The sequence below is a fragment of the Erithacus rubecula genome, assembly GCF_903797595.1.
Source record: "Erithacus rubecula genome assembly, chromosome: 26".
NCBI lineage: Eukaryota > Metazoa > Chordata > Aves > Passeriformes > Muscicapidae > Erithacus > Erithacus rubecula.
Window position 1 is genome coordinate 2,572,870 of NC_136678.1, and position 11,782 is coordinate 2,584,651.

General features: G+C 53.6%; 1 protein-coding gene across 2 annotated transcripts; it reads left to right on the plus strand.

Annotated features, from left to right (window-relative positions):
- The first annotated feature begins 1,649 nt into the window (after window positions 1-1,649).
- On the plus strand, window positions 1,650-11,733 carry AMPD1 (adenosine monophosphate deaminase 1). 2 transcript variants are annotated; one of them, XM_079327133.1, is made up of 15 exons: window positions 1,650-1,804; window positions 4,635-4,809; window positions 5,332-5,494; window positions 6,774-6,936; window positions 7,098-7,317; window positions 7,623-7,752; window positions 8,021-8,215; window positions 8,414-8,545; window positions 8,626-8,789; window positions 8,910-9,036; window positions 9,427-9,590; window positions 9,920-10,040; window positions 10,454-10,627; window positions 11,038-11,148; window positions 11,549-11,733. In XM_079327133.1, exons 1-15 carry the CDS (start codon window positions 1,783-1,785, stop codon window positions 11,702-11,704), a joined length of 2,217 nt encoding a protein of 738 aa, XP_079183259.1. In that variant the 5' UTR covers window positions 1,650-1,782; the 3' UTR covers window positions 11,705-11,733. The 2 variants fall into 2 exon arrangements, with proteins under 2 accessions (XP_079183259.1, XP_079183260.1); XM_079327134.1 differs by lacking the exon at window positions 1,650-1,804 and adding an exon at window positions 3,424-3,557.
- Window positions 11,734-11,782: the final 49 nt, after the last annotated feature.

The following is an 11,782-nucleotide window of genomic DNA, read 5'->3' on the forward strand; positions in this document are numbered from 1 at the left end:
ATGTTATGGACCTTGAAGGAAACAGTTAAACAATGGCTGGTGTGGAGACTCTCAAACTTGGGGATGGGTGGGAGCAAGAGAACTCAGAACCTGAAGATTTTATCAGTATGAGAGGGAAGCCAAAGCTGTGCCATCATCCCAGCTTTGTGGTGCTGCACCTCTGCAGGTTGGAGGGAGGGAAATTTATATTCTTGGGGAATAACAGGGAAGTGGGGGTAAAATTCTCTAAATTCTAGAGAATTTCTCAATTGTCACCCAGCTTGTAAAGTTGTGCCCATCAAATAGTGGGCACATCTCTTCCAGAGAGTTTCTAGAGGCTGTGGAAATTATCTCAGCTGGAGAAGCTGTGCCAGGTCTAAGTTTACCTCACTGGCTGTGCCACAAGATTCCTATGTTCCTAAGGACAAAATCCATGGCTTGTTATTTCCAGTTCTGTATTTTATTTTATTTTATTTTATTTTATTTTATTTTATTTTATTTTATTTTATTTTATTTTATTTTATTTTATTTTATTTTATTTTATTTTATTTTATTTTATTTTATTTTATTTGACTCTCTCACCTATTCCAGCCTTCTTCTCAGACAAGATCTTTCCATAGCTGTTCCTGCAAAACGTGGCACATGGATGCAGATATAATTCCAAATAATGGTGCCTGTTCCAGGTGATTTTTCTGTTCTCTTCAATGCTCTGACCAATGCCCCCCTTTAAACCAGAGCCAAACTCTGCCCAAATCTTTGTCCTATTCCAGGGCAGTTTTTCCACACCATCAAGAGATGAAGCACAAAGAAACAGGAAAGACTCTTTTACATCAAAACTATTTTATCCTCCTGACCTGTTCAGTTTCACCGTTCCCACCAGGAATCTGAATCAGAGGCTCAGAGTTATCCTGGGAACAGGCAGGACACAACAAATCCTGGCCTTTCTCTTCACCCAGGAGGTGTTTCCCAGCTGCAGGTGAGATCTGAGGAAGGTTTGAGGACACCCTAAAAGAGGGTAGAGCCCTCAAAGCCAATATTCTGGAAACCTGCTTCAAATGAAGCCAGGAGCTGCCTCCCAAGCTGAGGCTGCTCTGCCAGACCCAAGCTTGAGGCAGGAGCTCCCTGACCCACCTTGGGCTTGACTGAGAGCTGCTCTCTGTCAGAAACACCACACACAGAACTGATTATCAGACCAACACTAGGACACAAAGCATGAAAAAGGCAGCTCCTGAAAAGCTCAGGATCAAACTGTGACTCCTTCCACTTCCCTTTTATTTGTTGGATTCAGCAGGGAAGAACTGAGGATGCCTGGGCAGCCCTGTTGGTAAAATCCAGGCTTTCAAACCCATCCCTCCCTCAGGAAAAATCTCTGAACATCTCACATGAGAGCACATGGTTTGTACCTATCCACAGCCCCTGTTCTGATTTTTCATTTAAACTTTTGCTTCAGCACAGAAGGCATCAGGGTTAATCTTTCTTAAAAGGCTGAATTCCACAGATCACATTAGAAAGTTGGAGTTGCCTTGGAAAGTAGAAACCTGACCAGAAAAATTTAAAATGCAAACATGACTTAAAGAAAAAGATTGATTAAATTTGAGCCCTGCTTTCACCTGTTTCAGTGCAAGTGCTTCTGGCTGCACTTTAAATAGTCCCACAGTTGATTTCCATTCTCCTTTTGGAGTGGGAGAGTCTGATTACAGGAAGGGAAAGCAGTAAAATTAGTGTTGGGCTGCCAGGCAGTCACTTGGCCCCTTGTGCTGGTGGACTCTGGGGTGTCACTGAGGCTCTGCAGACGCTGCTGAGATGTCCCGGGTGAGAATTCCAGGTAGGTCTGAAAGCCAAGTGTGAGCCAAGGAGCCCCAGGGCAGCTTCCAGCCCCACAGCCTCAGAGATTTGGATGTGTGGTGTCCAGGGGACCTTGCTGGGGCCTTTGGGCATTTTTCTTCCTGCTTGGAGATGTTCTTGGATAGTGCAGTAAAGAAATTGTGTTGTTGTTTAAGGCTTGCTTAAAGACTTAAACAGTACAATTCTGCTTGTACTGAAGGAACAAGTCTGTCCTGCAGTGGAATGTGTCCTGTAATGACATCACTCAGTCCCTGGGAAAGGGCTCAGAGGGATTTCAGGAATCTCTGATCAAGCTGGTGAAGCTCAGATGTGGGGAGCTGCTGTCCCAAGGGGATGGGAGCAGGAGCTGGGCCAGCCAGGCTCTGCAGGGCAGTGCAGAGGGACATGTGGCAGGTGACTGCAGAGCCCTGAGTGACAACAGCACCAAGCAGCCCTGATAGGAGCATGTTTGGAATTGCAGGGCTGTGATGTGATGTGTGTGTGTGTGTGTCCCAGCACACAAAGCTGGTGCTGAAGCCTGGCCCTGCACCATCACTGGGAGGTTGTGAACTTGCCTGAGTGTAATTTTCGTCCATTAAAGAGATGAAAGGTCAAACTAAATATTTCTGGGATGGTTTGTTGGCAAATGAATCCGTGGAGTCAGGATTGTGGAGTGTTGATTTCTGCAGGCTGGGCTTTGGGGAAGCAGCAGCTGTGATGGCCCCTGAACTGCTGGGTCAGGGGAAAAGGGCAGGGCTGCACCCTGAGTGCTGCTGGCACCCTGCTGGCCAACAGGCAGGATCTGGGCAGTGTCTCAGCTGTCTGGTCCTGTTGGGGAACAAGGGGAGCTGTGACCACAGGGGGGTGGAACTCAGCATCTCTGAAATCACCACCCATCCACCACAAAGGAGGGCGAGTCAAGGGCAAAACCAGCAAAGCCTGGTGCTCTGGGTCTCTGGGATACCTGCTCCTGGTCAGCAGGAGGAGGCTGTGCTGCCTCCCTGAGTCCCTAGAGCTGCAGGGAGAGCCCTTCAGGCCAGCTCAGCCTTAGCACAGCACTGGTACCTGTCAGGCTCTGGTGCTGTGCAGTGGGAGGATCTGGGCTCTGGAGAATGCTCCACCCTGGGCACTGCAGGGAAAGCAGGGGCTGTGTCAGGCAGGAGCTGTGCCAGAGCCACACTGGGGTGGGTGTGTGGGATGGACCTGCAGGGGGGTTTGGTTCCATGCTGAGGCATCACCCAGGCAATGCAGAACTTCCTCTTTGTGTTCCTCAAAGTGACAACTTCTCTGCCTTTTCCTTCCAGTATCCAAAGGGGCTACAAGAAGGCTGGAGGGACTTCTCAGGGCAGGGAATAACAGGACAAGGGGGAATGGTTTTAAGCCAAAGGAGGGTGGGGTTAGGTGGGATATTGGAGAGGAATTCCTCCCTGTGAGGGTGGGCAGGCCCTGGCACAGGGTGCCCAGAGCAGCTGTGCCTGACCCTGGATCCCTGGAAGGTTGGATGGGGCTGGGAGCACCCTGGGGTAGTGCAAGGTGTCCCTGCCCTCAGATGAACTTTAAGGTCTCTTCCAACCCAAACCATTCTAGGATTCTTTTACAAGTGGAAGGCGTGGAAGGCTTTGGCTAAACTTGCACTTTGCTGATCCCTTTTTAAAGACTGAGAGCTGATAAGGCAGAAGGGCTCAGATTTTGAGGGGCTGATCACAACAGCTTTTATTTTGTCTCTGTTTTATCTCAAACAGCAGAACACAAACGTGAGTATTGCTGGGTTTCTCTATGCTCTGCTATGTTACTGCCTAGGCATGATCACTGGAACCAAGCAGCAGTTACATGATCATGTAGATCATGTAGATCACATAGATCATGTAGATCATGTAGATCACATAGATCATGTAGATCACACAGATCATGTAGATCATGATCATAGTGATCCTTCAGCAGCTGGGGAAATGCTAGTTTCTGGCAGTGCCAGCTCTGCCCATCAGTGTTACACAGAATGGTCCCACCTTTTGGTCGTTTGATACAGCACCAAAATATGCAATTTGTTAAATGTCATTCTGGTACCTCTGTTCTGCTTTGGTCCTCACCTGTTACCATGTCCTGTGTGACACTCGATGGTGAGTCCATCTCTGGGCACTGATCCTCACCTTGCCTCGTGCTGACTGTCAGAATCTGCTGTCAGTGCCCCTGTGCTGCCATGCAAACATCTGCTTCTGGGAGTGGCTGCCAGCAGAACCCTTGGATTCTTGTTTTATGGTGTTCTATTGGCAATGGAAGGGCCTTTAACCTTCCTTGCCCTCCTCCATAAAGCTCCAGCCAGCCCTGTGTCAGTGGTGGTCTGGCCCCTTTGCAGCACGATGCAAAGGTGGGCTGGGAGTGCCCAGCTGGGGTCCCTGGCTGCCCTGGGGTGGTGGCAGCTGAGTGCTTGGGCTGCCAGCTCTGCCCCCATCCAGACCTCTGCCTTCCCCCTGACTGCTGCAGCAAGTGGATTTTGGGCTCCCTGGAGCTGCAAGGGCTCTGCCAGCTTTCCACCTAGTGCATGCTGCCATAACTGCCCTTCCCAAGGACCTGCTTCTCTCTGGGCCTTTTGGCAGCACTCTTGGACTGTATTTACTTTTCCTGTTGTACTGGGGACATCAAGGTATGTCTCCAGCACACCAGGTGTGGCCCAGCCTTGCTGCAAATTTGGGAGGTGGCTCAGAGTCTTCTCTAGGGTGTGGGGGCACGAGGAAATGGCAGCTGAGCACGGAGCTGCAAGATGCCCCTGCCTGAGAGGAATTGCCCTGCACAGGGAGTCAGCTCCCTGTGGGACACTGAACTGCTCTTTGCAGAGATGGACGAGTCCCTGCGCTCCTTTGCTGAGAAGATCTTTGCCTCTGAGGTGAAGGATGAGGAGGAGAGGGGGGAAATCTCTCATTTTGATGTGGAAGAGAGCTGCCCCATCTCCCGCCAGGAAATGACTCTGCACTTGATGCTCCAGGAGTCCAGTACCACAGTGGAAAAGCGGTGAGTTCCCAGGAGCCCGGGCAAGGAGAGGGGCACAGCCTGTACTCCTGGCCAGAGCAGACAGGGGGGGTGTAAATCAAGGCCCTTGGGCACAGCTCACCACACCTGTGCAACAAATCCTTGATAATCCCAGGGCATCTGTCAGGTACTCCAGGATTTCCTCTCCAACTGTTTCCAGTGTTGGACAGAAAGACACCCTTGGCCTGTTCCCTGGGTGTCAGCACTACAATGATCACAGAGCTGTTGGGGAGGGAGAGTGGGAGACTCTGGAAAGAAGCAACTTCCAAAGCCTGTGGCTGCTTTGTGTGCTGTGGCCTGTGCTTGTGGCAGCACCTGGTCAAGGTGCTCAGAGACCAGCAGTGAGCTGGATGACAGGTCTGTGCTGTGCTCAGATCCATGTGCTGGACCATGCTGAGCACAGCTGGATCGTGCCGTGCACAGCTGGAACACGCTGTGGGAGTGCCTCTGGCCCTGCAGCTGTGCGTGGCCATGGATCCGTGTGCCTGAGCCTTTCCCCTGCAGCAGGAAGAAGCTGAGCCGCATGAAGACGGTGCTGGCACCGCCCACGGCTCCGGTGCCTGCGCCCAGCCCCGCGGCGCCTGACGAGGCCACCTTCGTCTGCCCCCAGTACCGGGCTGTGCCCGACTTCCAGCGGGTGCAGATCACTGGCGATTATGCCTCCGGGGTAGGTACTTCATGGCTGCTCCCTTTCCATAGTGGCCACCCCACGGCCCCTGCCTGTCCCTCAGCAGTGCCCAGTGACACAGGAGTCACTGCAGCAGCTGCACAGCTCAGTCTGTGCCTCACAACCCTGCTGCATCCCTGGGGATCCAGAGCTGAATTCCTGAGCAGGAGCTGTGGGGTGCTGCACACTTCTATGGGATTCTCCAGCGAGGGCTCCCCTCTGTCACATCCTCTCTGCTTGCACACAGCTCTGAGTCTGTGCACATCCAAGGATCCCACAAGGGCTGAGGGAGGTCACCAAGCCCCTGGTGCAGGCAGGGTCACTGAGAACCAGTTGACCAGGACTGGGATCACATCCCCTGCTAATCCTGCCTCTCTCTCCTACCTTTGTGCTGTTTCTAAGAGCCTGCTAGGTGCTCAGCCTGGAGCTGCCTAGCAGAGGGGATCTGGAAATCTCTCCCTGCTCAGGCACTGAGTACATTCCCCCTGCCATAACTGTCCTAGCTGGGAGTGCTGGTGTCCCAGCCTACTCCACTCCAGACTCTTCTGACTGCCCAAAACACTTGTCTCTACAGTAAATCAAAAATCATTGACACACGGGGTTAGTGCATGTTGTTGTTCCTGCTTCAGTTTCAGTCTGGGCTCCAAAAATAGCTTTAATGTTTTGCCCAGGTCTGGCTTCCATTTCAGGGTCAATTACTGATTACAGTGAAGAATATAAGAGGGGGTGACATCAGGATTCACTGGCTCTGGAACCAGAAACTTCCCTTTGTCATTCCTGGGTCTCTATCATCCCTTCCTTGCCCTGCTCAGGCAGAGCAGTGGGACATTGATATGATTTGATATATGACATGATGAGATAGATGAGATATGATAAGATATGATTATATGATATGACAAGAAAGTTGGAGAGGGACTTTTTACAATGCCATGTAATGACAGGACAAGGGGGAATGGCTTCCCACTGCCAGAGGGCAGGGTTAGATGGGATACTGGGAAGGAATTCTTTCCTGCAGGGGTGCCCTGGCACAGGGTGCCCAGAGAAGCTGTAGCTGCCCCATTCCTGGAAGCTTCCAAGGCCAGGTTGGATGGGGCTGGGAGTACCCTGGGATAGTGGAATGTGTCCCTGCCCAGAACAGGGGCTGGAAAAAGATAAGATTTAGGATCCTTTCCAGCCCAAACCATTTATCTTGCTGGGACCAAAATCTCCCTCCACCTGGGTGCACCGGGGTGCCTCTTGGACACTCCTGTGTTCCAGCTGTGTGGCTGCCTCCCTGCAGGTGACAGTGGAGGACTTTGAGGCTGTGTGCAGAGGCCTGTACCGGGCGCTGTGCATCCGGGAGAAGAACATGCAGCAGTCTCTGCAGAGGTTCCCCAACACGCCCTCGCAGTACCTGCGCACCATCGAGGGCGAGACCTGGAAACCAAGTGACATGGGCCCAGGTACATCCAGGCACCCAGGGGCTTCCTCTGCCTTCAGCAGGGCTCAGGGAAGGGCTGTGCAAGGCACAGGCCCCTCCTTGGTGTCACACTGCTGGGGTGTCCCTGCCCGCTGCCTGGCAGGTTTGGGCTGGCAGCCTCATGGAATTCTCCTTTTGCTGCAGTGTTCACCCCACCAGTGAAGGAAGGACAGGATCCCTTTGACACTGGGAACCTCCCTGAGGACCTGGGATACCATGTGCAGATGAAGGATGGGATAGTTCATGTCTATGCAGACAAGGCGGCGGCTGAGAGAAATGAGCCAAAGGACCTGCCCTATCCCAGCCTCGAGCACTTCATTGATGACATGAACTTCCTCTTGATCCTCATTGCAAAGGGGCCTGTGTAAGTGCACAACCCACCAGGTCCTGCCTCAGTGGGGAGGTTAGGGCAGCCCCCTCCCCTTTCTGGGAAGAGGGAACCTGCTGGTGACACACCTGGCTGCCCAGGTGTCCTCAGCCCTTGTCAGCCCTCTTGACTTGGGTCTTAAACAAAGCAGCACTCACGGGCTGGAGACAGGCCCCTTCCCAGGGGAGGCACCTCAGGGAAGCAGGGCTGGCCAGCACGAGCTCCTCCACCCCAGGTGGATGTGTGTCCCTGTGCTGAGGGGTGAGGAGCCCAGTGACTGTTCTGCCCTTTGCCCTCACCAGGAAGACCTACACTCACCGGCGCCTCAAGTTCCTCTCGTCCAAGTTCCAAGTGCATGAAATGCTCAATGAGATGGATGAGATGAAGGAGCTGAAGAACAACCCCCACCGTGACTTCTACAACTGCAGGAAGGTAAAAGGCAAGGCTGAGAGCCCCAGGGACGCTGGAGAGGAGCTGTCCTGGTGCCTGCCCCTCTGGGCACTGGATCTTAGAGCCCATGCCTGTAGCAGCAGCATTGCTCCTGTGAATGGGGATGTGATGCCTTTGATGCTCTTGGCACAGTTGTGTCCTCTGGCTGTGTTCAGCTGCTGGGCTGAGCCCTGCTACTCACCTGAGGGGTTTGTTCACCTCCCTGGGATGGTACCTGAGCATCCCAGCTTGCAGCTGCCCATTTTCCCAGGTGGACACACACATCCATGCTGCAGCCTGCATGAACCAGAAGCACCTTCTGCGTTTTATCAAGAAATCCTACCGAGTGGATGCCGACCGCGTGGTCTATGACGCCAAGGGCAAACAGCTCACCCTGAAACAGCTTTTCCAGCAGCTCAAACTGCACCCCTACGACCTGACAGTGGATTCCCTGGATGTCCATGCTGTAAGTGGTAGGACATTTACTGTACCACTCTTGCCCCCATGGCTTTCCCCTTTCCTGTGCACCCACACTCGTTGTGTGCATTAATATTTGTGTCAGGGTGCAGCAGCTCCTGGTTTTTCCCTTTTGGGTGCTTTGGCTCAGTCCCTGCTCCCTGCCAAGCTGTGAGGGCAGTATTTGAGCCTCATCTCCCTGCTCCAGGGCAGGCAGACATTCCAGCGCTTCGACAAGTTCAATGACAAGTACAACCCGGTGGGGGCCAGCGAGCTGCGCGACCTCTACCTGAAGACGGAGAACGCCATCAACGGCGAGTATTTTGCTACCATCATCAAGGTATGGAGAGAGGGGAGGAGAACAGGGTGAAGCTGTGCTGCTGCTGTGGCTTTCCTGCCATGGTGTGCTCTGGTTTGCAGGAGGTTGGCTCTGACCTGGAGGATGCCAAGTACCAGCACACAGAGCCCCGGCTCTCCATCTACGGGCGGTCACCTGAGGAGTGGGCCAAGCTGGCCAAGTGGTTCAACACCCACCGGGTCTATTCCCCCAACATGAAGTGGATGATCCAAGTCCCCAGGATTTAGTATGTGCTGTGGGGCTGAGGGAGCACTGTACCTTATAGATCCCTCATCCCTGAAAGGGTTGTGAGGACAGTGGGCTGTGTTGTCCCTCTGGTTGCACTAATCTCTGTCTCTGTCCACAGCGATGTGTTCAGGTCAAGGAATTTTCTCCCTCACTTTGGGAAAATGCTGGAATATATTTTTGTTCCTGTGTTTGAGGCCACCATCAATCCCCAAGCCCACAAAGAGCTGAGTGTCTTTCTACGCCACGTGAGTGTCACCTGGTGATGTTGTCAGGAGTGGGGAGAACTCACATTCCTGTCTGTGCACAAGAAATGGGGTATTGGCCCTGACATGGAAAATGGCATCAGTGGGCCCATTCTGGGGAAGGGGATGTGTGGCCAGAAGTGTAGGGAGGGGTCAGACTCCTTGGGCTGGCTGCTGTGGGATGTGAATAGCTGTCCACTCATTTCCTGGGGAGGTGTGAGTTTTACTCCTAGTCCTGGACAGTGCTTGGGGGGTGTGAGGAGCCAGGTCTGCAGCTTTGCCTGACCCTACCCTTGGGGGGCACAGGGGCAGAGCCAGGCTCTGCTGAGCTGTGGTGGAGCATGACAAGGTGAGGAGTGAGAGATGCACCTTTTCTGTTCCCTTGCCAAGCAGATCACAGGCTTTGACAGCGTGGATGATGAATCCAAGCACAGTGGACACATGTTCAGCACTAAAAGCCCAAAGCCAGAGGAGTGGACTTTCCAGAAGAACCCATCCTACACCTACTACATCTACTACATGTATGCCAACATCCTGGTGCTGAACAACCTGCGCAGGTGAGGCCTGGGATCTGCCAAGGGGCTGCCTTGTGACTTGCCTCAGTTCTTTGACCGTTGGTGTGGAAGTGGGGCTCTCCCCCCTCTGTATTTGGATTATCATGTCCCAGAGCAATCCAGACACCCCTCGGTAGTAAGTGTGATGGGCTGGGGTGAAAGTTTAGTGATTGCAGAGATGCATCTATCACACACACAGAGGAGAAAAGAGAAGGAGCATTGTGCTCCTAATTCCTGAGGATTCATGGTAGGCACAGAGCTTTGCCTGAAGCTGGGTGCAGCCACCCAGCCCTGCTGTTTGCCTGCTCTGAGTGCTCCTTCCCTGTGCCCAGGCAGCGTGGGATGAACACGTTCCTGTTCCGCCCGCACTGCGGCGAGGCCGGGGCCATCACGCACCTGCTGGCAGCCTTCATGACAGCTGATAACATCTCCCACGGGCTCAACCTCAAGAAGGTAGGTGGAGCAGGTGCCAGGAGCAGCCCAGGCACAGCAGAGCAGGAGAAGAGCTCACAGCTGCCTCATGTAGCTGGTAGTTATCTGTGCCTCTGCTTTACACTGGTTTAAACGGTTCCCTGGGTTTCTCCAGGCATGCTTGGGGATGTGGCTGAGCTATGTATTAGTTTTTGGGGGCCTCACAGACCCATCACAGAGTATGTTTGTTATCTCTGGAGCCAGCTGAGTTGGATATCAGACAGCTCCTTGGCCTCTTGTGCTCCTTAGCCTGAAGCACTGATTGCTGGCTGGTCCATCTCTCTCCTTGCACACAATTCCCTGGCTGGGAGCTGGCCTGATCTGAGCAGTGACCCTGGAGAGGTAGAAGGTGCAGCAGCTTTATCCCTAACATGTACCTGTGCTCATCTTTGCAGAGCCCAGTGCTGCAGTATCTGTACTTCCTGGCCCGAATTCCCATTGCCATGTCCCCACTCAGCAACAACAGCCTCTTCCTGGAGTATGCCAAGAATCCCCTGCTTGACTTCCACCAGAAAGGGCTCATGGTGTCCCTTTCTACAGATGACCCCATGCAGTTTCACTACACCAAGGTACAGTGTGAGCTGAGCACTGGGGCTGGGACTCTGGGGCAGGCACTGTGTGGGCCTTGGTTTTTTGGAAGCCAGTGGCACTTGCAGAGGGTCCAGCATATGCTGGGAAATCTCCCTCTCCACTCTACCAGCAGATGTGCAGGTAGGATATCAGGAAAAATTTTTTCACTGAAAACAGGGGCCAAGCATCTAAACAGGGTGTCCAAGTCAGTGCTGCCTGGAAGTTTTCAAAAAATGAGAACACGTGGCACTTTGTGATGTGGTTTAGTGGGCATGGAAGTGTTGGTTCAACGTTGGACTTGATCCTGGAGAACTTTTCCAGCCCAAATGATTCAGTGAGCTCTGGGGCAGCCCCTGCAGAACACAGGCTGTGCTGGCAGGGGCTGCTGACCCCTAACCCTGTGCTGCAGGAGCCCCTCATGGAGGAGTACGCCATCGCTGCCCAGGTGTTCAAACTCAGCACCTGTGACATGTGTGAGATCGCCAGGAACAGCATCCTGCAGTGTGGCCTGTCCCACGAGGTGGGTGTCCTGTCCCACGAGGGGTGTCCTGTCCCATGAGGGTGTCCTGTAGTGTGTCCTGTCCCACGAGATGGGTGTCCTGTCCCACAAGCTGGGTGTTCTGCAGTACCTCATATCCCATGAGGTGTGTCCTGTCCCACGTAGGGGGTGTCCTGTAGTGCTCCCTGTCCCATGAGGTGTGTCCTGTCCCACGAGGGGTGTCCTGTAGTGCTCCCTGTCCCATGAGGTGTGTCCTGTCCCACGAGGGGTGTTCTGCAGTGCTCCTTGTCCCACGAGGTGTGTGTCCTTCTGGGGTGGTCCTGCCCACGGCCTGAGAATGGCGACCAGCTCTGCCCGTGGGCTCAGGGCTTCCCCCGGGCGCCGGTTCTGAGGTCGGTACCGCTGTCTTTGCCTCTGGCAGGAGAAAGTGAAGTTCCTGGGTGAAAACTACCTGGAAGACGGGCCCGATGGCAATGACATACGGAAGACGAACGTGGCCCAGATCCGCGTGGCCTATCGCTATGAGACCTGGTGCTACGAGCTCAACCTGATCGCCGAGGGAATGAAGAACGAATAGGAGGGGTCCGGGACAGTGCCGGACTGTGAGGGGGGCCGGGGCAGCCCTGGGGCCGGGCCGGACTGTGAGGGCGCCGGG